General features: G+C 41.6%; 2 protein-coding genes across 5 annotated transcripts in view; one reads left to right on the forward strand and one right to left on the reverse strand.

Moving 5' to 3' along the window:
• Positions 1-10,245, forward strand: slc5a11 (solute carrier family 5 member 11). The gene is made up of 16 exons (XM_085271110.1): positions 1-454; positions 1,708-1,860; positions 2,623-2,694; positions 2,783-2,887; positions 2,976-3,035; positions 3,148-3,252; positions 3,352-3,457; positions 3,541-3,621; positions 3,710-3,915; positions 4,508-4,643; positions 4,817-4,924; positions 5,013-5,163; positions 5,840-6,008; positions 6,434-6,649; positions 6,981-7,155; positions 7,265-10,245. Exons 2-16 carry the CDS (start codon positions 1,708-1,710, stop codon positions 7,492-7,494), a joined length of 2,073 nt encoding a protein of 690 aa, XP_085127236.1. The 5' UTR covers positions 1-454; the 3' UTR covers positions 7,495-10,245.
• The window catches only part of arhgap17b (Rho GTPase activating protein 17b), a 25,278-nt gene continuing 10,666 nt past the window's right edge, over positions 7,780-22,391 (reverse strand). The window contains exons 3-21 of one of the 4 annotated variants that reach the window (XM_085271106.1): positions 19,910-20,014; positions 19,080-19,156; positions 18,739-18,850; positions 18,374-18,450; positions 18,152-18,254; positions 17,853-17,921; positions 17,625-17,706; positions 16,756-16,883; positions 16,063-16,174; positions 15,896-15,977; positions 15,697-15,777; positions 14,160-14,273; positions 13,944-14,035; positions 12,830-12,965; positions 11,708-11,992; positions 10,965-11,089; positions 10,505-10,888; positions 9,434-9,485; positions 8,782-8,922 (exon numbers count right to left, since the gene is read on the reverse strand). In XM_085271106.1, coding sequence (XP_085127232.1) covers positions 9,478-9,485; positions 10,505-10,888; positions 10,965-11,089; positions 11,708-11,992; positions 12,830-12,965; positions 13,944-14,035; positions 14,160-14,273; positions 15,697-15,777; positions 15,896-15,977; positions 16,063-16,174; positions 16,756-16,883; positions 17,625-17,706; positions 17,853-17,921; positions 18,152-18,254; positions 18,374-18,450; positions 18,739-18,850; positions 19,080-19,156; positions 19,910-20,014 — 2,172 coding nt within the window. In that variant the 3' untranslated portion in view covers positions 8,782-8,922; positions 9,434-9,477. Of the gene's footprint in view, positions 8,923-9,433; positions 9,486-10,504; positions 10,889-10,964; positions 11,090-11,707; positions 11,993-12,829; positions 12,966-13,943; positions 14,036-14,159; positions 14,274-15,696; positions 15,778-15,895; positions 15,978-16,062; positions 16,175-16,755; positions 16,884-17,624; positions 17,707-17,852; positions 17,922-18,151; positions 18,255-18,373; positions 18,451-18,738; positions 18,851-19,079; positions 19,157-19,909; positions 20,015-22,391 lie in introns of all 4 variants that reach the window. The other 3 variants (XM_085271107.1, XM_085271105.1, XM_085271108.1) reach the window with 3 other exon arrangements.

Below are 22,391 nucleotides of genomic sequence, written 5' to 3' on the forward strand. Positions count from 1 at the left end.
GCTCCACATGGCATTGCTGCAACCAGTTAATCTCTGCTACTGAGGTGCAGTGTTAATGAGCCTTTGTCTTTGTAAGATAAGCCTGTATCTGCATTTTTCTCTCCTGGACGTGAACACACACACAATCTCAATGTTACTTTGATAGCATACTATCACTGCCCACATCTTTAGTGTATTTTACATGCATTTAACACATTCAGCAATCACAGTTATTTTACTGGCAACGGGACTCTGTTGTGAAAAGACTTCCCTGTGTGGAGTAATAAATCTCTTACATTTTAACTACACCGTGTCGTGGACGAGGTAAAAGTGGAGTTTGATCTTTTGGAATGGAAGTGGAAGAAGCTTTGATTCCCAAGTCATTCATGACACATTTGTGAATCGGTTGGCTTGCACGAGTTGACTTGCAGAGAGCCCAGCTGGAATGATACAAAGTGTGACGGTGTACTGAAAGGTAAGCTTGTTTTATTCAATTAATATCCAACAGAAAGCCTAAGAGGGTAAAATGGCGAGCTGCAGTTGTTGCCGTTATCTCAGATATAGCTGTTTTGTCATTTTTAATTCTACTATATTGGAGGAACTTTGACTAAGTCTTAAACAAGCCAGCAGATGTGTTTAAGAGTGAAGTACTTTTGGTGCTGTATAAAGCAGTCTGTCTGACATGGTGGTCAACTCAACTGCACACGCGTACATATACTCATTGGCCACTTTATTAGGTACACATTGGGTTGCACAACTGCTCATGAAGGCAAATCTTTAATCATCTAATCACATGGCAGCAACTGTGCCAACTCAAGAGGACATGCTGAAGTTCTAACCAAGCATTGGAATGGAGGAGGTTTTTTTTATTAAGGTTGTTTGTGCAAGATGAGCTCGTCTAAATATTTCAGAAATTTTTGATCTGCTGGGATTTTCCCACACAACCAGGGTTTCAGAGAATAGTCCAAGAAAAGAGAGGATATCTAGTGAGCAGCAGTTCTCTGGGAGAAAATGCCTCAGACTAGAATGGCCAAACTGCTTCAAGCTGACAAGAAGGCAAATACCCACTTGTTGCAACTAAGGTATGCAGAGGAGCTTCTCTGAACACACAACATGTCAAACATTTAAAGTAGACATGCTACAGTAGCAGAAGACCACACCGAATACCACTGCTGTCAGCTAAGAACAGGATACAGTTCACATGGATTCACCAACGTTGGACAAAAGGAGACTGTAAAAATGTTGCCTGGATGATGAGTCTTGATTTCTGCTGCACATTTGGATAGTAGAGTCAAGGTCAAGGTAACTTTATTTATACCCATAGGCAAGGTAAATTTGCTTTACAGAAAAATTATAGCATTTGGCATCCCTTCAAAAAAATAAAATAAAAAAAAAGATTTGGTGTAAACAACATGAAAGCATGGATCCACTCTGTCAACAGTTCAGACTGTGGTGGCACAGGAGATTCCTGTCACATACGGTCAGCTGAGAAATCTGCAGCAACCGTGTGATGCTTTTGTGTCGATCTGGATCAAAATCTCTGAGAAACGTTTGCTAAACTAACTGAATTTATGCCATGAAGAAAAAAGCCAGTCCAACCCAGTTCTAGCAATGTGTAAAAAAAAAAAGTCTGGTAATTGGATTTTATGTCTGTGTTTAAGGTGAAAAGAATTTTCTACTTCATTCATTGTTGGCTCCTGAGACTGACTTTAAATTCCTGGATTCCAGATGACCTTTGACCTTCCAGTAGAACGCCAGGGGACCAGCGTGCCCCCATCCCCATCCACATCGCCATCTCCAGGGCATGGCAGTACGCTTGACACCGTGGATATAGTGGTGCTGGTAATCTATTTTCTACTGGTGCTGGGAGTCGGCCTATGGGTAAGCACAGAAAATGATACCAACATTTTTACATGGCAATCTGTATTCTTTGTCATACAAACTAAAACGAATTCAGATCTAATGCCTTTAAATATAAAACATATTGTGAAGACCTCTGTATAGTATCTGTATCAGTGCTTTTTTCTTACTTAATCTTTGCAATCGGCAAATGTCCTTCAATGAGAGCAGAGTGATCTGTATCAAGCTTTATCAGAATTTACATTCCACTTTTTTATATTGCCCCTTTTCTTGCCCTTCTCCTATAATTAACTTCCTTTGATAACCTGGATGCTCACAAATGGAGATTAAAGATCATATTACTGTCCAGCGACAGTAAGAATGCAGTGTTTTTTTGTTGATAACAACAAAGAAAACACCTCTAAATGTAAAAAGGTGGATTTGAGGTACCTGTGTTGACACATGAAGGCACATGAAGCTACAGAGTTCACCTACATGGGTGGATTTTGTAGCTCTACAAGCTAAAATAAGTGAGCCGGTGGGTCTGAAAGCCAGCCGGGATCTTTAGAAGCAGACGCATTGTGATAATTTATACACAGAAGATACGAGGGATGTTTAGATTTGGGATTGGGCAGCGAAATTTGGGTTTTGTGGTCCCTGAGATATGTTGTCTTAGAAGTTTTAGAAGCCTTTTAACTTAATCTCTATCTTACAAATAGATTCCATCTCAGCATTATGAATAAATAGGTCTTCTGTTACTGTTACCTTTAAGAGGTTCTATAACATTTCCCATGTTTTTTCCAGTCCATGTGGAGGACAAAGCGCAGCACGGTGGATGGATACTTCTTAGCCGGGAAGAACATGACCTGGTGGCCGGTGAGTTGTGCAGAAACTCTATCTAGAGCACACTTTAAAAGTCAGATGGAGGCAAAATGTTCTGATTCGGACTCTCATCTATATTTAGGTGGGTGCTTCGCTGTTCGCCAGTAACATTGGCAGTGGACATTTCATCGGCCTGGCAGGGTCAGGAGCCGCAGCGGGAATTGGTGCCATTGCATACGAGTGGAATGTAAGAAAATAATCTGTCAAAAATAACTTTGATATGAAATATTAATAGGTTTAAATTCTTGATGGTGCTGATATTTGTTAACTGACAGGGTATGATGATGGTACTGCTGCTGGGATGGCTCTTCCTGCCCATTTATATTGCCTCTGGTGTGAGTTTTCTACACACACTCTGAACAAAAGAAACAATAAGTTGTTGCATGCATGATTTTGGTCATTTATTCCCCCGTGATCTCATAGGGCTTGACCTTATTTCTTCTACAGGTGACAACGATGCCAGAGTATCTGCAGAGGCGGTTTGGTGGTAGAAGAACTCAGTTGTTTATAGCCATCCTTTCCTTATTTATTTACATCTTTACAAAAATATCGGTAGGCTATAATCCACAATAGTGATTTATTTTGTGAAGCTTTATCTGGGTTAATTTCTTTCTAGTTTCTTAGCATAAACCTATGTGTGTTTTTGGCCAGGTGGACATGTATGCAGGTGCCCTGTTCATTCAGCTTGCCTTACAATGGAACATCTACCTGGCTGTGGTGCTGCTGCTGTTAGTCACTGCTATCTATACTGTAGCAGGTGAGCTACAGTCCCGCTCATGTTGGCTGTTCTGTATTTTACCAGCTTCTAGAAGTGCATAATGTGCTGTTTGCTGTTCACAGGTGGTCTGGCTGCAGTTATCTATACAGATGCAGCTCAGACTGCTATCATGCTGGCAGGAGCTCTGACCCTCATGGGCTTCAGTAAGTGAGGATATGAGTGAAAATCACAGCTTCCAGTTTCCAACCCTTTATGATCCAGCTGATCTGACTATTTTGTCTCTATGTGTAGGTTTTGTGGAGGTTGGAGGCTGGAATGCTTTCATGGAGGGTTACGGCAAAGCCATCCCATCAATTCGTGTACCCAACTCGACCTGTGGCATCCCCCGAGAAGATGCTTTCCACATATTCAGAGATCCAGTGACTTCTGACCTCCCCTGGCCTGGTGTTATTGTCGGCATGTCCATCCCCTCCATGTGGTACTGGTGCTCTGATCAGGTCAGTGATTTTCAAAGCTAAAGTTATGAAAGTTAAAGTTATGAAAGGAAGCTTTCCCCTCAGAGAGTGTTTAATCGGTAGAGTTCAAATCAAAGGCTTCATAGGCAAACCTCGTTTCTACAGTGAAGGCAGTTCAGAGCTCGTGAGCCCTGATTTACCAACATGAGCATTAAAAATGAATTTAAGATGTAAGATGTCAAGAGATCTTTCATCTATAAAATATAAAAGTACAACTTAGAGCTTTTACATCTTGTTGACGCCGATTAAAAATTTTCTCTGGAGTACTCAGAGAGTTTTAATCTGAAAATCCTCATCTTGAGAATTACTCCGTAAAGAAGCTGGCATGTTTCAAAGGTCCAACTGAAGTGAGATAAGAAAAAGCACGGTTAGTTTTAATTAGCATTTACAGTCTTTCCAGATACACAGCAGCATCTGTTTAGCCCCTGATATCTTACAAATTCCTGAGTGATAGCAGTAAGCTTTGTGGTTCCATTCTGCCTTACATTACACAGATATGTAGTTACCTGCTTTACATATATATATTTATATATATATATTTATTGGTCAGCTTTTAATTCGGGACTCTCTGCAGGTCATTGTGCAGCGCTCTCTGGCTGCCAAGACCCTGACCCATGCAAAAGGAGGCTCCCTGCTGGCTGCGTACCTCAAAGTTCTGCCCTTCTTTGCCATCATGATCCCCGGCATGATCAGCAGGATACTTTACACAGGTACAGTGAGAACTGTAGGCTGCAGCTGGAATACTGTGTTTGACCTTACTGCATATTATAACATTAGCCTCCATAATGGTGCTGAAAGTGTGTGAGGTATTTAGGTAACACTAAACAAAAATATTGTGGATATTTGAGTTTGACTGACGCGGGTGTGTTTCTACTGTGCATAGACGAAGTGGCTTGTGCAGAACCTGAGGTGTGCAGAGAGATTTGTGGCAATCCAGTGGGGTGTTCAGACATCGCTTATGCCAAACTGGTCATGGAGCTTCTTCCTGCAGGTGAGAGACTCTTTCTGCTGCACCTCGTTTCCTGCTTCATGCTTTACGTGACGAGTCTTTTATGGTAACTGTGCGTCTTTCCTCCCAGGACTGCGGGGCTTGATGATGGCTGTGATGATTGCTGCTCTCATGTCTTCGCTGACCTCCATCTTTAACAGTGCCAGCACCATTTTTACCATGGACCTGTGGAAGAGTTTCAGATCCCGTGCTTCTGAATGGGAGCTCATGATTGTGGGCAGGTATGTGACCGCGTCAGGGCATTCTGATATAAAACATGCAGCATGTATATCGTATGCTGAGACTGAAGTTTGAGCAGAAAAGCATTTCTGCACTTTATTCTCACTTAGAGCATCTACATTTGGAAAACTGAGCATAGTATTAGTTCAGTAAGTCGATCTTGTTAATGCCAACCTGCGTAAACTTTTATGATTCAATCAACAAATCTCACACAGGGGACACTGTTTAAGTTGCTGCTGCTGCCTCTGCAAGCTATTTTGAATCCCACCCCCACCTCAGCTCCTTCTTTTTATGCTGTCTGACTTAATGAATGTAATCTTTGTGGTCTTTGATGCCTGCTCTGTTCTGTAAGAGGCGTTTTGATGCTGCTCTCCCCGCCTCCAGCTTTGCATGCATGCAAAATGAAAGAGTGGGGTGATCCCATAAGAGAGCTCATATATGAATTACTGCAGATGGAAATAACAACCTACTTTAATTAAAGTGGTCCTGTCTGAGAAAGCTTTGTATAAGGCCCTTTATGTGAGCTCATCCACCAAACTTTACTCAATAATGGCTAAATGCATTGTGTCGTTTAGATTCCAGCGCCTTTAGTTTTCTGCTCTTTGTCAAATCTGTGCATTGCAGAACCTCATTATTATTGCATAACGCCCGTTTTATGGTTTGATGTGTGTGCTGCAGAGTGTTTGTGCTTGTGTTGGTTGTGGTGTCCGTTTTGTGGATTCCAGTCGTCCAGGCCAGTCAGGGTGGCCAGCTCTTCATCTACATCCAGTCCATCAGCACTTACCTCCAGCCCCCCGTCTCCATCATCTTCCTCATGGGCTGCTTTTGGAAGAGGACCAATGAGAAGGCAAGATGTTTTTTCTTCTTCTTCAGAATGTTCTTGCGATTGATCAAGTAATTCATGGAAAATACACCCGCTGGTCACTTTATTAGGCACACCTGTTCAACTTCTCGCTACTGCAAATATCTAAACAGCCATTCACATGGCAACAACTAAATGCTGCCATGTGACTGACAGACGTGTTCAAAACGACTTGCTGAACTTGAATGTGACAATAAGGAAATTTAAGTGACTTGGCACAGTTGCTGTTTGGTGTGGCATGCTTCCAGCAACTTGTTGAATCTATGCCCTAAAGAAGTTAAGTTCTGAAGGCAAAAAGCAGGTCCAACCCAGCATTAGTGAGGTGTAGCTAATAAAGTGGCCGTTGAGTGTATATTCATGTTCCATTACACTGTGTATAATGCTGATGTTTGACTCCCTCCCTGGTGCAGGGTGCTTTCTGGGGCCTGGCTATTGGCCTTGTGGTCGGGTGTATTCGTATGTTACTGGACTTCATCTACCCTGCTCCACTGTGCTATGAAGAGGACGACAGACCTGCAGTGTTAAAATATGTTCATTACCTCTACTTCTCCATGTTGCTGTCCTTCATTACCCTCGTTGTGGTGGTTGTAGTGAGCTTGGCTACAGAGGAACCAAAACCAGAGCAGGTGAAGCCACTGTTAACTTTCAAGAAAATGCCGACTGTCTTTAAACACACTTTTGCTAAGACATGAGCAATGGATGGATGGAAACATTACAAGGATCAGCTCATAACATCACTCTGTAGCACCACTAGGTGTCAATAATACCACAGGGTACATTTATAATGAGACTGTCTTGTTAATTACCTTTTAAAGTCTGAAGAGAACATTTCAACATATGTAGTGTAAGTCGCACCTCTCTACAATACATAGATTTCTTTAACTCTCAGAAAGTTTGACTGTCACTTTTGTTTCTTTAAAAAAAACAAAAAAACAAACAAACAAAAAAAAAAAACAGATTAGTCGACTCACATGGTTCACAAGACTCGACCCAGTGAAGCCTCGAGAGCAGGTGTTTGCATCAGAGCAAAGCAGCACAACATTAGATGTAATTGCTATTCAGACTGATGATGTGGGAGCCACTGGGAGAGAGGTGGGAAGCAGCAATGGAAACGCGTGTCATCACAGGAAAGGTGGGTCTCTGTCCTGCTCTCTTTTCCATTTGGCAACTCTTCAGCTCAACGCATCTATGAGACAATTCCAAGTTATTTTTCCCCTCCCTCTCTCCTTTTAACCCTTTAGATTCAGCATCGTCTGCCAGCAGTGTACGCAGTCAGTCCAAGCTGATGTCTGCCCTCTACTGGCTGTGTGGGATGGAGAGACGGAACAAGGAAGATGATCCCGCTCCGCTTCCTGCACCTGAACAAACGATCTGTTCTCTGGAGGAAAAGCCCCGTCTACAACTCATTGTTAATGCAAACCTCATCATTTGCCTCTCTGTAACCGCCTTTATCATTGGTTACTGGGCTTGATGGGCAGTAAATGGACAAAGAATGGGCTGCATGAAAGACTGTAGAGATTTGAATGTTTTATTTTTTCACTCTTTGTAAAGTTTTATCTTAAAAATTATAAAAATGTGGTTGACTTTTTGTAATACGAATCATATAAAAATGTCATGTCAATTGTTGCTTAAAAAACAACAACAAAAAACCCCTCAAGTAATGGACAGAGTGCAGGCAACTTGTTTTTTTCTTTTCCCAAAGAAGAGACCATTTATGAGCAATAATATTTGGCATAAAAAAATCATTCAAGATAAAAACTGTTGAACAATCTTTATTTAGATCAAAAACACATTGCGCAGTGCATTTTGTGCAGAAGAACCACCATAAAAATGCTTAAACAACCAAAACAAGAAAAGAAAAAAAAAAGCTGAAAATAAGGCAAAGCTAATGAGCCATAGTAAAAAAAAATTCTACAAATTTTAATCACATGCTGGAGTTTGGTCATAGCTTTTGAGTGTGATAGAAAAATCAGTTATATTTTTGTCAGCTTTGTGAATCAGGTCCATGGAAATCAAAGAAAATTCAAACTGAAAACTGCCCTGAATAACTAATAAATGGCAGTGTGTGCACGCTGGGATGGGACAGCAGTGGAAGAGAAACTGTTATATTGCACTCACACTAAAATATTTGGTCATTAGCAACCATAACAATGGCTCAACATTTGAACTCAGTTTGCTTTGACTAACAGTCATTTCCTTTGGTCCTTCATAGTATTGCTGTGGACATGAGGGAATTATTTACTCACTGAAAATTTTTCTTTATTTGGGTTTATGTGGTAAAACCAGATTCACATTTTAAAGAAGTGTTTGCATAATTGAAGATTTAATAGTAATAGTTTTAAAAAAATAAAAAGATTAACTTTACCAGCATTCTGAAGCCAGCTGCGATATTCAGCTGCGATATTGCTGAGGTTTTATGTTAAAGCCCCGCTAGCCTTGTTCCTCACAAGGCCCTGCAGTCCAATCAGAGAATACCCAAGCAGTATGTGGAGCAAACCGTTTAATGTGCAGTCTAATGTGGAAAGTGATAGCTGGACAGGGCCCTTGTGGTCTGAACGACTAACTTAAGATGAGGTTTCTGGTGTGAGTCAGTATAGCAGAGGAAAAGGCAGCCATTCGTTTCCAGCGACACTCTGACATCATGTGAGCGGTACTTGAAGAGCCGGAGTGATTTCATTTTGAGTTACCCCGTCTTATGTTTGATCATAAACAGTCAAGCCCAGACTTTAAAAAGCGGTGCTCTCTGTCTGGATGCTGGGGTCTGGGTTCAGGGCTGGGGGGGTGTTAGTGGTAGTAGTGGCGGTGGCAGGCTCTTGACCAGCAGAGCTTTCCCGTTCTTCGTCCTCAATCACCTCAGGAATGATGGCTCTTCCAATCCCCTTTAGAACCAGGCCTCCTTCTGGAAAGGATGTTGAAGGGAACCAATCAGCAAACAAATCAATAAACCAAACCATATATAGACACACAGTTTTAGACCGGGGAGCTCACACTCACACATACAAACACGCACACACAGCAAGACACCAAGGATTGCTCTCATAAATCTATTCTAACCAGCACTACTTGAGTAACTCTTTTTAGTTGGTGTGGCAGTCATGAGAGTTTCCTTGGTGTGTTAATCTTTAAATGCAATGCAAATTATTTAAAAAAATAAAAAAAATAAAAATCTGTTCACACACACACACACACTCTCTCTCTCTCTCTCTCTGTGTGTTAGTAACCACAAATACAAAAAATTGCAAGCATGTTAGTGTTGTTGCAAAGCATAGCTAAAGCCTAGGACAAAAGCACCAAGCCTACATATAAATGTATATGTGCACGCCCACACACGCCACTTTTCTCTCCCCCAGACAGATGCACATGCAGTAGACACAGACCGAGGTTAATGCATCAGCCAATCAGATCCTTACCATTACCTGCCTTACAAAGCTCATCTTACAGGCAGGCCCGCAGCTCAGACATCTGCAATATTTACACATATGCCGTCATGCATCAGATCACCACAGCTCTTTTGTAAGTGTGTGAGCCAAAAATGAGACAGTGAAACCAAAAGCCACTGAGCTAAATATAGCACTGCTCCGAGAAGAAGCTGAAATCACTCAATAACAGAAGTGAATATAGTACCAGCAGACGGCCAGCAAGTGAGTGAGTTCAATAATGGGAATGTCTGCACAAAGAAAATCATTTAAACAAAACCCACACCAAAGAAAGCTTCTATTCTTCAGTAGATCTGGTAACTTCCTTCAAAAACTTGTCTGAATAAACAACAATTGCCTTTTATCTATATTGTTTTCAAAGGTGGAGTGTAACCATGGTGGAAGTGGTCAGATGTTAAGTTAAAATGATACTTCACCATTACTCGGAGGTCATTTTAGCAAATATACATTTCAATATTTGTACTGCACTGTAGTTTTACTTCCCACTTTCACACCATTATAATTCATGATCCCATTGAAATCCATTTTACAACTGCATTACAGTTATTTACATGATCATTTCAGATTAATGATTTATTATGTGGTTTATTATCTGGGGTCGCATCAAATTTATCACCGTACTGTTATTTAATTTGCATATTCTTCTGTACTCTTGTATTTTTTTCTTGGTAGCTCTTCGAATGCACGACCCTTAAGTAGAGTTTTTAAAGTTAACAAAAAATAAATTAATAAATTTAAAAAATATATATATTAAAAAAAAAAAAAAAAAAAAAAAAAAAAAAAAATCACATCTTTGCAACCACTGCACTGCAAAAGTGGCCAAATCAACGATTACTCTGTTTAGAGGTTAAAGCTTTGTATGTACACATACAACTTATTTTAGCAATGTTTTTGTTGCAGTAGTTGATTTCTGCCACACTGTATTGCTGACACCATTTAAGTCGATGATGCAAACCTTTGTATTTGTATTTTAGTATAAAATATTTTTAGTATAGTATATTAATTTTATACAAAAAAAAGAAACTGAGACACAGACTGGTTTACCTGTTATGATCTTTGAGGCCGAGTTGCACATGCCATTGCCGCTGTCATTTGCTGCCGGTTGCGGAGGCGGTGGCATGCTGGGACGGGGTTTCGGTTTTGGAGCTGGCCTCGAGGGTCGAGGGAGAGATCCGGAGTGGAAGAGCGGCGGAGTGTCAGGAGGGGTGGGACTGCTAGGGGGAGAGTGCTCTGACTCTCCCTGGGCTTGTTGGGGTGTAGGCGGCTGTGGGGGTGGATGGCTCGGAGCTTGGATTAGGGCATCTTTGCTGTGGACACGACGGGGCGTGATGGGTGGGTGCTGCGGGGAACCGGGTGCTTGGGTGTTACTGAGCTGAGAGGCGAACGGGCTGGCCTGTTTGGGTGGGGCTGGGGCTTGCTTCTTGGTGCCTTCAGAGGAAAACGTACTTATTAAATCTCATTTGCTATATTAAACCACTAAAATAACAGATTTAGATTTCCTCACCTCTGCGGACCATGTGTGGACTAGGCCCTTTGGAGCTTCCCTGAGGGTGTGGGGTTCCTACAGCAAGATGGACCGCTGAACCATTCCTCTGCGGAGGCGGGGTGGACATGTGCTCACGGGCCGGGCTGTGAAAACACCACAGTTCCAATTATTAATCCATTTCCGTGTCATACACCCTTAACATTCAAGGATCAAGTGCGGCACCAGTGCTCATGCATAAAACCAACTGCACACCTTTCCATTCAAAGAATAATTATACTTGATTAGGTTATTACAGAAAGAATGACTCAAAAGGATCGATAAACGCACGAAGAAAGCACGGGATGCAAAAATCATGAAAGAAGTCCATTCAGCGGACGGAACAAGTGTTCAGTAATGAGACACATGCATAAAAACAAAGTCTTCAAAGCTTCAAAGTTGTTAAACCACCAAACAGACGAGCAGACAGGAAGGAAAGACAGCTTCTCTTTATAAACAGAAACCGAGAGTTCTGTTGATCATCACAAACAGAGGGCAGGGGGAAAGTTGTGCAAAGCATAACAGTGTTTTTCATTTATTTACATTATTAATTAATGAAGCAGATTTAATACTTGCAGACATTATAGACATTTTTATGCTCATGATTTTTTTGTGACGTCCAGTAAATCAAATTAATCAAATACATGGCAAACAAAGGGTGGCGAGCTCCGGATCGGATGATTGGCTGCAGTGGAGTACCGGTGCTACCTCAGCTCACTCCTTACCTGCTCTCCTCTGTGCTGAGCTGGGTTACAACCTGATGTTGCACTGTGGCTACCTGGACCCCACCAACCAGACCACCACCACCACCACCACCACCGCCAGCAACACTCAAGCCAGGCTGCTCAGCCTCTGAAGGAGGAGGAGGCGGATGGGGTTCGAGCTGTGTAGGAGTCCCGGCTTCCAGAGGGGGTAATGGGGGTTGGAAGGTGGGTGAGGTTAGTGGTGACTGCTTTCTATTTAAGACGCTGGTTCTGCGAGGAGCAGGCTCCGGCTGTTTGTTAACAGGGCTAGGGAGGGGGGGAGAGGGGAGAGTGTTCAGGAGGGCAAACCACAGGCCATCAGACAAGAGTGAAGGAGCAAGAGACTCAGAGACAGAAGTAAACAAAAACGACAAACAAAAACAAAAACCCCCTCGAAAGAACCCAGCGAGAGCAGTGAGAGATGTTGTGATGTCGAGACAGAAAGAGACGCCACTTCCTGAGTGGAACGAAACCGGTTCAGAAAGAAGAACCCAAAGAGGACATAAAACCACATGAGTGACCTTTAAAATAGAACAACTTTGAACTGCAACATTAATGCGGCGACAGGTGAAATAGAGGAAAAAAAAAAAAATAGATGACAAAAATGCAAGCCCACGCAAAACATAAAACCAGCAACCTACAGTGCAACCTAAGCTTTAATTGGAAATTAAGGAGATAACACAAGAGTACACAACAGTAACACAAGAGAAATAAAAACTTGAGACATAAATGGATTCCCAAACATTATTAAAAAGGCTTTGTGTTTCATAAATGTTATGGTCATGTTACGGACGAATCTCAGCAAAATATAACTGATTAGCTTAAAACACAACAAATGTAGTGCACAAATCACACAAAGCATCATTTCCCTTATTTCACTTATTAGTAACTGGATTCGTGGGATCTACGTTAGACTGCGGCACAGCCTTGAAGTCTGGACTGGGCAGATCTTCAGTGGGCGTTTCAGTGACCGTGATGGACTCGTTGGCCACGACATAAAGGGCCGACACCGCTGGGCCCCTCGACTCCTGCCTGCTCAGTGTCTTGGGACGGGACGGCAGGGTGAGGGGCAGGCTGAGGCTGAGGTTGGGACGAGACAGGTACCTGTCTTTACGAGGGGTGTGACTGTCCCCGTCCTGCCCCATGCTGCCGGGGCGTTTCCTGTCCAGGATAGGTTCGGGGTCCGGGGTGGGTGGATGGCTGGGCAAGGAGAACATGCCTGACACGTTGAAGTCCACCTCTGGAGGACAGAAGCAAATTAAGCAAATTAAAAATGACCTACAGCTTGCAAGAAGACTGTATACAAAAGATGCACAAAGCCTCTGTGACATCACTCACTGGCCACTTGGAGCCATGATATTTTCAAGAGACGGTAGAGTGTGCTATAATCAGCTGACTCTAGGAGACCGTACAGGTGTATAACTTATACACCTACCAGCTAATAAGTGCCAACCAACACACAAACAGAATACTACAATTTCCCTCACTGAAACTAGAGTAACACACAATAAGCCTTTTTTCTCCAGATAATTTAATTAAAAATACTCAAAACTAGAGTCAAAAGGTCCAAATTAGTCACTCAAGTTAGCAAAATTGAGGACTAGCAGATACCTACAGACTCTGCATCCTTTTCTTTAAGGCTCAGTAAAGTTATTTTAAAAATGCACCCTCTGCTCAGCTGTTACAGAGTAAATTCATTATAGAAACCACAACTGAATAATAGTTGTGGATTTCATCATCATAACAACTTAAAGCTGAGCTTTGATAGTGAACTGGGTAAAATTATCATCGCAAAATCAGCACAAGCATGCTAATTTTAGAATTTGGTTAACAATGTGCTCTGAGCTTCAGCCACATCCTACAGAGCCACTAGCATGGCTACAGACTCTTAGCCTTGCTGGCTAATGTGGAGAGAAACCGTTTCAGCTACTATTCATCAATTTAATGAGCTTCAACATTTTTCAAAGTACCCACTGTCAACCCACAGAGGATGAGCCTGCGCGTTAACATTGTTGCATGAAAACTAAGTGCTGGCAAACTCCACAAATCAACAATGGAAATTTATGCAAATGTTATCTTTTGCAGCAGCACTCAACGGACGCATTACCACACGCTGCAAAGGTTCAGGTAGATTATATCATCGAGAATAAGCACGCCAAACAGCAGACAACAGACAGAGAGAAGGAGAATTATTGCAAATACAACAACAGTGTTTCACCTTCAGGGAAGAACCAGTCAGCGTGTTGGATAATAGGCTCAATGATGGCAAGTACATGCACAGATGTAGCTGCTGCCATCTCTGCCAGCGTCCTGAGTACGAGCACAGAGACGGAGATAAGAACGGGAGGAAGGTCAGTCAGCCTAAGAGAACGACGCGCTTTGCATTTCAGAATGATGACATAAAAGTGAGGTGAACCGTCCACGACATGCTCACCCTTCGGTCTTCGACCACAGCAGGTTAGGCCCCAGGACTATTGCGATGTTGCTGGGAGTCATTTTATTAACATCACTGTCCTGAGCCAGTTTAGCCAAGAACTTCACCAGATACCTGCAACGGAGACACAAACTGCCTTAAAAAACAAAAATATCTCCAAAATATTTTTCCCACCTTTAATCATACACTGTCCCCAACCTAGTGGGTTTCTGACTCCTCGAGAAAGTTACGGCCTTGCTGTGAATGTGGCCTGAGAGGCTCAACCAGTAAACTGGTTTACTAGAGCATCAAAGTAACATCTGGTACAGTGGTGAAATACACACCTATTTTTCCATCTACAGTGCTGTGCAAAAGTCTTGAGCCAACCCTCATTTCTAAGTATTTTGCTCTCAAGGAGCCAGATGTTCTTGTCATTTTTTAAATTAATGTTGCGATTTTTTCCACTCATTTTTTTGTTAAGCGTATTAAACCACTTAACTCTGACTCCTGAACCAGTCTGACATAGAAAAAAAGGGGAAATAAAGAAGGTGTTTAACTCACAGAAACAACCACTTTTGTGTTTGCACCTAACAAAGAAGCTGTAACTGTAGAGCCAATTTGTTACCAGCAGCCTTTTGAAAAGGCAATTTATTCCCATTGTTTAACCAAAAAGATGATTCTCAAAGAGCTATTTACTTTAAAAAAAATCCAGCAGAGTTTTTAGACCTGATGCAGCATCTGAGTGATGCATCTGTCCCATTCATTTGATTCACCTTCTGTCCATTAAAGTCTCATCAGAAATGGTCTCAGTGGAAGTGGGGTGGGTTTCAAGAAGCTTAAAGAAGGCAAACTGGAGGAATATGTGGAGGTATGCCAAATTATACAAGAAATTCACTTAAAAATCCACTGCAAAATCTGTTGTGGTTTGGGGCCCTGCATTTTAGCCTGTGGTGTTTGAGATCTTGCCAAAATTGAATTATGAATACAAAAAAAAAAAAAAAAAAAAAGCACTGTCAGATTTGATCCAACATGCAATACCATCTGAAAAGTGCCCAAATGCCAACGGCTTCATTTTTCCGTATAACAATCATCTCAAACCTGCTGCCAATGCAGGAAAACCACACCTGGATAGAACAAACACAGTGTAACTATGGACTGATCTCTCCAGAGCCTGGACCTCAACACAGACATCATGTTGACAGAACAGAACAAAAGGCAGCCAGCATCAAAAGAAGAGCTTTGAATGTCCTTCAAGAAGTATTCCTGAAGACTACTTAATGGCAAAAAAAAGAACTCTCAGAGAGCACAGACTGAACTGTTCAAGAATAATGATGATATCTTTATCTTTTGCTAATTACAGCTCCAATTTTCCATTTTTCTGGCAATATATAAAGAAATGAGGGATGGCTCAAAATCTGGTGAATTCCTCACATGAATAAACATGTACAAAAAAGGTTACATTTAAAAAACAAACCAAAAAAAACAGCGTTATTTAAAAAAATAATAATAATAAGGCTGGCATAAATGATAGTAATTAAAAGAGAGTAATATAGAGTACCTGAAGTTGGCTTTGTGGGCCTTTGGCAAATGGTCACATGTCACCCACAAGGCCTGAAGTCTTTTGTCAGAGTCTAAGGTACTGAAACATTAACAACATTTACTGCAAACATACTTCACATGTATCTAAAGTTTATTAGTGCTGCACAAGTGTTTTACAGGACATTACAGGAGTCGTGTCTTTGTGTGCAGTGTCTTACTTGGAGGCCTGTATCCACTCATCATAAAGGCTAAATGTCATTAGAGGTTCAGGAAGTTCCCTGAGGTAGGACTTGAGAGCTCCTGTGTATCAAAAACAAAATATATGCCATGAGACAAAAACCTGGAGCTGATGTTTTTACTTTCTGTGGATTTGTAGAAGTAGTACCAGCCACGGCATGGGGATCAGAGTAGAAGCCCTCGAGCTGTGAGGTGGAGCAGTCCAGCGCTGCTTTCAACTTTTTCAATTTTGAAGCTCCAGCAGCAATTCTAAATAGACCCTGAAAAGAAAATAAGGGAGAGCAAGGTCACAGCAGTGCCTGGTTACAGGAGGCTGTTTCTCTCCTAAAATTAAAGAAGTGAGTCTGGGTTGGTAACACAAAAGAAGAAGTAATGCAATCGAGTAATGAATGTCTGCAAAAGTAAAGAGAAATGCTTTTGCTACCAACAGAGATGTGACTCTTTCAGGATGAGCACCAGACGGATGCACAGCAAGAAGAGGTTTGTTTCCATTTAGAAATGTCTTGAATCGTACTTCATGGGGAGTCTAGTGATACCGTTTCATTTCAAGAGTGCAACAGCGATCATACTAATGGGTAACAGATGCCTGTGTGTGCACACACACAGAGGTTTTATTCCCACAGGACAAAGACTGGCTAACCTCAAGTTGGCTGCAGATGTTTCCAGACTTTACATGCCATCATTTTTAAAACGCAGTCCACATGACCCACATGTCCTTCCAGTTCAAACACACAGGAGGTTTATGGGTACAAATTTAATCCAAATTCTGGTCAATTAACCCTCAACTTTGCCCTACTTTAGCAAAGTCTCCAATTTTCTTCTTCCATCTCTCCATCCGTACCTCCTCCTTCATGCCGGTCTCAAGCAGCATCATGACGCAGGCCTCAATCGGCAGAGCGATCTCACGGTTGGTCCTTTTCAGATGCTCCTCCAGCGCCGTGCCAAATGCCGGCTTCTCTATCCAGGAGTCTAGGTGAGACAAGCATCGGCAATGTTCTGCGTTGGCACTCGTTTCACTAACTGTCTGCAGTTAACTTCATGGCTTTCAACAATTTTTATATAGTTCTACAGCTGACAACAGAAATACCACATTCTTTATTTAGACTTTTAAATGAAGTCTTTGCAGGTATGTTTGTGTGATACGATTGCTCTTTTGTCATGTGCATGAAAACATGTAAAAAGCCAACTTGAAATCCAGTTATCCTGGCTTTCATCTGGATAAATCTGGGCCAAACAAATAAATCTATAATCAGATTACATCAGAAAGCTGATTCTAAGGTTCATATAAACACACTTAAAAAAAACAACCCCAAAAAACCCTCTAATGTGACGATGTAATTGTAGTGAGTCGTTTCACTATGTTGCAATAAGCAGTGCACTTCGCAAATGAGATAAAAGCTTCTTGTCATAAACAAATTCAACAGTTTGGGGCCCACACACACATATACACACACACACACGTCATCTGTGATATATACCAGCCAATAAGACAGAAAACCTGCAAAATTTATAACAGCACACCCTGCTAAGGGACCACAAAATAAACAATTATAATGTGAAGTCCTTTGTGAGAACTGTTAAGCAGGATGACAAGCCACTCTTTATTTCTCTAACCCTAAACCAGCAGATCAGCAACAAAAAGAAGAAGCAAAGTTTAAGTGTTTATGTTATTTACATGTTTAATAATATGTTTTGTGTCTTATTGTTCACCTTGCTGTGTCTGGATGGTGGGTATAACTACTTCCAGAGCTGCCAGAGACCTCCTGTGGTACTCTGCCTGGGTCTCTAATAACTGTTATACAGAAACACACACACAAAATCACATACACCAAATCTAATGTGAACATAGTACTTGGTTATCACACATCGCCTAGTAACTGTTACAGTGGAACGTTCCATATTTGCATTTCCATTACCAGTAAACTGAGGTGCACTCACCATCACATAATAGCGTGCATAGTCTCCCTCTTTAGAAGCAAAGTTGTACAAGTCTGCAGAGAGCTGGTCCTGCATGAAATGACAAAAGAATGACGTGTATGGTAAACAATGAGAAACTGTTCACGAAGACATGGATATGACAAAGCTATGAGCTTTAATTACTCGGTCCAAAAATGTGCATAGCATCAGTGTCCTGATTTAGTCCCCCTTATAAAGCCTTCTTTGTTCAGCCAGTTCATCAAATATGATCCTAACCTTATGCAGCAAGGCTCATGGGAAAGAGTCGACATGAAATCTACCTTGCATATTTCTACTTTATTGAGTGCCTCATCCATCTCGTCTTTGAGCGAGTCAACTTTAGCTGCCATGGCTGGATTGGTGGACTTGGTCGCCTGTAACCACCTGCAGAACAAAGGATTATTTAAGTAACCATGTTAGTGGAAACATTTGAAAGATTGGAGCCATACTATTAATTAAAAAAATTTTTTTTTAAATTGTTATCAGGCTGTGTGGAAATGTACCGTGTTTTAGCAGAGTCATAATCGAGAACCAGCTTAGCAAGCTGCTTTCTCTGTTTCAGTATGTTGGGAATCTCTACCTGTGAGAGAAACAAGAGGAACCATGAGAACGACATGACTACACATGCACTGCAAAAGGTATAATGAGCACTTTTGAGCAATTTTCCTGTGAGAACCTTGTGTCAATTTTAAAGATACAGAATAGCAATGAACCCAAAACAGTGCTAAAGGCATCGTTGAATTTGGTACAAACACAAAGTTCAGCTTGATGTCTCTGCTGCTGGGTCTTTGTTTTTAAAATATAGCGCATGATTTTAAAGGGATTAAAAGGAAGAAGCCAATCAATGGTTGTATGCATGAGCTTTTACCTCTGCCAGCTGGTTGAGAGGATCCAGAATGTCTTTCTCCATCTGCATTTCATGCTGCAGCAGCTCAAAAGCCAACTTGCCCTCGGCTTCGCCACACACATCCATCATCTTGCTGTTCACGTGCACAGAGACATATATGCAAATATCCCAGTTATCACTACTTTTCCTCACAGCGAGTAAAACATATGTAAAGAGCTTCAGCTAGATCCCACATCCCATTTTTATTTAAATACTTTTACACTGATCTTGATAAACACTTACTTGTTCACCAATTTTTCCCATTTAAAGGTGATATTTTCAACTTAAACGATGCTGAAACTGGTCTTTCGATGGAAACTCACCCAATCATACTCTCTTCTCCAAGCTGACTGCCGCCCTCCTGCATGGTCTGGGACAGCCCGGTCAAGGGCAGCTTTTTCTACGAGAGAGAAAGAGAGAAAGAGAGAAAGAAAGAAAGAAAGAAAGCAGCTCAGTCTACTTAATAACGTTCACTTCATTGACATGTTTTCTTTTCTGATTTGGATCAGACTCAAATTAGTTGCACAAACACCAAAATACCAAATACGTCATATATTTAACTTAAATATGAATTTGCGAAAAGGGGGATATAAAGGCAGGTCTTACAGCATCAAGGAAACATGTAGACAACCCCCTCCCCAATTCAGCTTAGCTTCAGCTCATTTTTTTTCTCCCCTTCATTATCTATACCCTGCCTGCTGTGGCTCTACCCAACAGTTTAAGGACAACTGATCCAACCACGTTGGCTTATCTGTTAATTTCACTTTGCCTGCAGGAGTGCCAAACACTGCACCATCAAGATGACTTAATTTAGAAAAGTAATCAAAGTATGACAACGTAACAGGGATTCCTTCAGAGTTGCGTCAGTTTTATTGGCCTTTGGGCTGGGTCTGCTAAATGGTGATAGTGAAGCTGGAAGGAGAGTCTCTGTCATATCTATGTGTTACATAAGAAAAACACATGATAGCAGGGCCCTAGTTCAGAATGGCTGTCACAGTGATTCATCCTAATTATGCTCTTGTAAATGAAGCCATATCCAAAGTGTGGCATGTTGCTAACATGATGGGATGAAAAAGTGAAAATGAAAAAGCTAAATGATGGAATGAATCTGACAGAGAAAAAAAAAAAAAAAAAAAGAAAAGGTGCCTCTTACATGTCTCTTCTCTGTGTCTGTGCCCAGCTGACCTTGCAGACAGGAAACCAGCCTCTTGTGCGTGTTGTGAGACACCAAACGAACCAGCTCCAGCCGCCTCTCGATCTGTGGGCACACACAAAAAAAAGAAGAAAAAAAAAAACAAAAAACAAAAGATAAAATGCAGTGTTATCAAATTAGAACAAGCAAAACAGGTCTACCGTGGAAGAGATCAGCTAACTGATTTAAACAAGGATGAAGGAAATAAGTGTAATGGACCGTTTAACCTTCCTGTTCAGCAGAAACAACACAGGTGAGGGCTACAAATCAAAATACAGATGCTGCACATGCACACATTCATCTCGCATATTTCCCACCCTGCTAGTGTTTTTGAAATATGACGGCAGTTGTAGGTTGTTTGTCCAATTCTGTTACATGGCGTGCAGCTCTGACAGCCAGATGGAAGGAATCAGAGTCAAGAGCAAGTCTTTACCGACAACAGGAAGCGAGAGATGCTATCAAAGAAAGCAGATGCATCAGTCTAACTGCAGGCCTGAGCTACTGGTAATGGAGGGCATCAAGCACACTTTCCCAGTGGTTTTCGATGTCTTTGTTTCTCTTTCACTCACATTTCCATGACCCCCTATAGCATGCTATACGTTTTGTAGCTTGACAAAACGGTTTAATTTTAAGAGGCTTGAAGCCAGCAACAACAATTCCACATTCTGCCCTCGTTTGCTGTCTGCTCCCAACTGATTTGACTAATTTTCTCTACGGTGGCCCTGAGTGCACAGGACACAAGTGAGCCAAGAAAAACACAATCACCAAATACGACAGCATGTGCAACATTTGGATAAAAATGCTGAAAATTAAGACAACAGTGATCTGCAACTACAAAGAACATAGCAGGATAACCAACACATATTTACACTTTGAGTTGACAGTAATCTTGTATTTTATTGCTTCATTTTTCCAGCACCAGGGTGGGACTGTGGCCTTTGGTAACTGAGTCACCAAGAAAAAACTATCATGTCCCACAAATCAGGTTGAGAGTTCCTCTGTAGCCAGACACTTTATATCGATGGGCTGATGGAGACTGTGGTTTGTGGGTATCGAGGCTGTCAGGTCACTTGGTGAAGACCTTACAAAAATAATACACTTTTGAAGTTGTATTTGGGCGTGGCAAGACCCAAATATGATACGCTAGATTTTCTTATGCTGTATATTTTCTTATGCTGTATATTTTCTTGTGCCTTTTTCCTATTAGTATTTGGTTTTGGTCTTGTCAGCGTTACTGAGCGATGACCTCGAGTCTAAAAATGGGGCGGCCTGTGATCGAGTGTGAACCAGATGGGATGCAAATTAGCGCCTCCAAGTCTGTTGGTTCTCAGCTGGCAAAGGATAGAGTGATCGCTCCAAGTGGAGGAGTTTATTTATCTTGGGGTCTTGTTAAGACTTGTTCAGTTGCAGTGATACAGATGCCGTACCTGTCTGTTGTGGTGAAGAGAGAGTCCCAGCTGATTTATTGATCGATCAATGTTCACACCTTCACCTATTGTCACATACTCTGGGAAATGACCAAGAATCTTACTTGATTGTGGATACAAGTGGCGGAAATGAGTTTCCACTGAAGGGTGGCCGGGCTCACTCCAACTTGCGAATTATATTTCTGCGCCAGATCTATGTCGAAACTTACACCACAACCAGAACCCCATTTTAGCCCTACGCCACAACCTTCTAAGTAACCTTATGTGCCCATCCCGAGAACTGTGACTACGCATCGGCTCGACACAAAACACTTGGGTTGCGTGGAATGTTGCCGTGTGGGGATAAAAGGAGTTTTTTGTTACTACACAAGTTAGGACGCAAATTTCCCACAGAAGTCTAAATAAAGCTTTATAGATGAGGTGAGAAGTTCAGAGTAGAAAAGGAGACAGCTAAAGTAGTTCAGGCATCTGACCAGGATGTCTCCTGGGTGAGGTGTTCCAGGCATGTCCCACTGGGAAGAACCAGGACACAGCGGAGAGATTACATCTCTCGGTTGGCTTGGGAACGCCTTGGTATCCCCCGTGTAGAGGTTAGGACGTAAATCTCCCACAGACAAATACACATTTGCATTCAATACATTTTCTGGAAAATCTGCTTAGAAACTTGTAGTGGATACAATTTTATTATTACAGTTACTATTACAATTACTATTATTAGTGATTAACAAACATAAAAGGAGAACTTTACAAATCTTGGTATAGATAACTGGCCCAATAACTCTCTGTCAGACTGTCCTCAAATGCACCACCAGTGCAGAGTTTCAGGTACCTATAGTGACGTTGTGAGAATTACTGTGCTCTGCTGAGTTTTTAGTTCCTGACTCTTCCAGATGTGGGTTTGAAAAGTCTGCTAAAGATGGCAATTATAGAGAGAATTTACTCTGTAAATGATCAGCAGTTATGTGAAGTAAAAAAAAATAATCTGCTGAAGCTTGCATAATCACCAACATGGTCTG

Source organism: Mchenga conophoros, linkage group LG4 (assembly GCF_057382185.1).
Source record: "Mchenga conophoros isolate Kocher_MC1m ecotype Shallow Benthic linkage group LG4, M_conophoros_male_GT1.1, whole genome shotgun sequence".
Taxonomy (NCBI): domain Eukaryota; kingdom Metazoa; phylum Chordata; class Actinopteri; order Cichliformes; family Cichlidae; genus Mchenga; species Mchenga conophoros.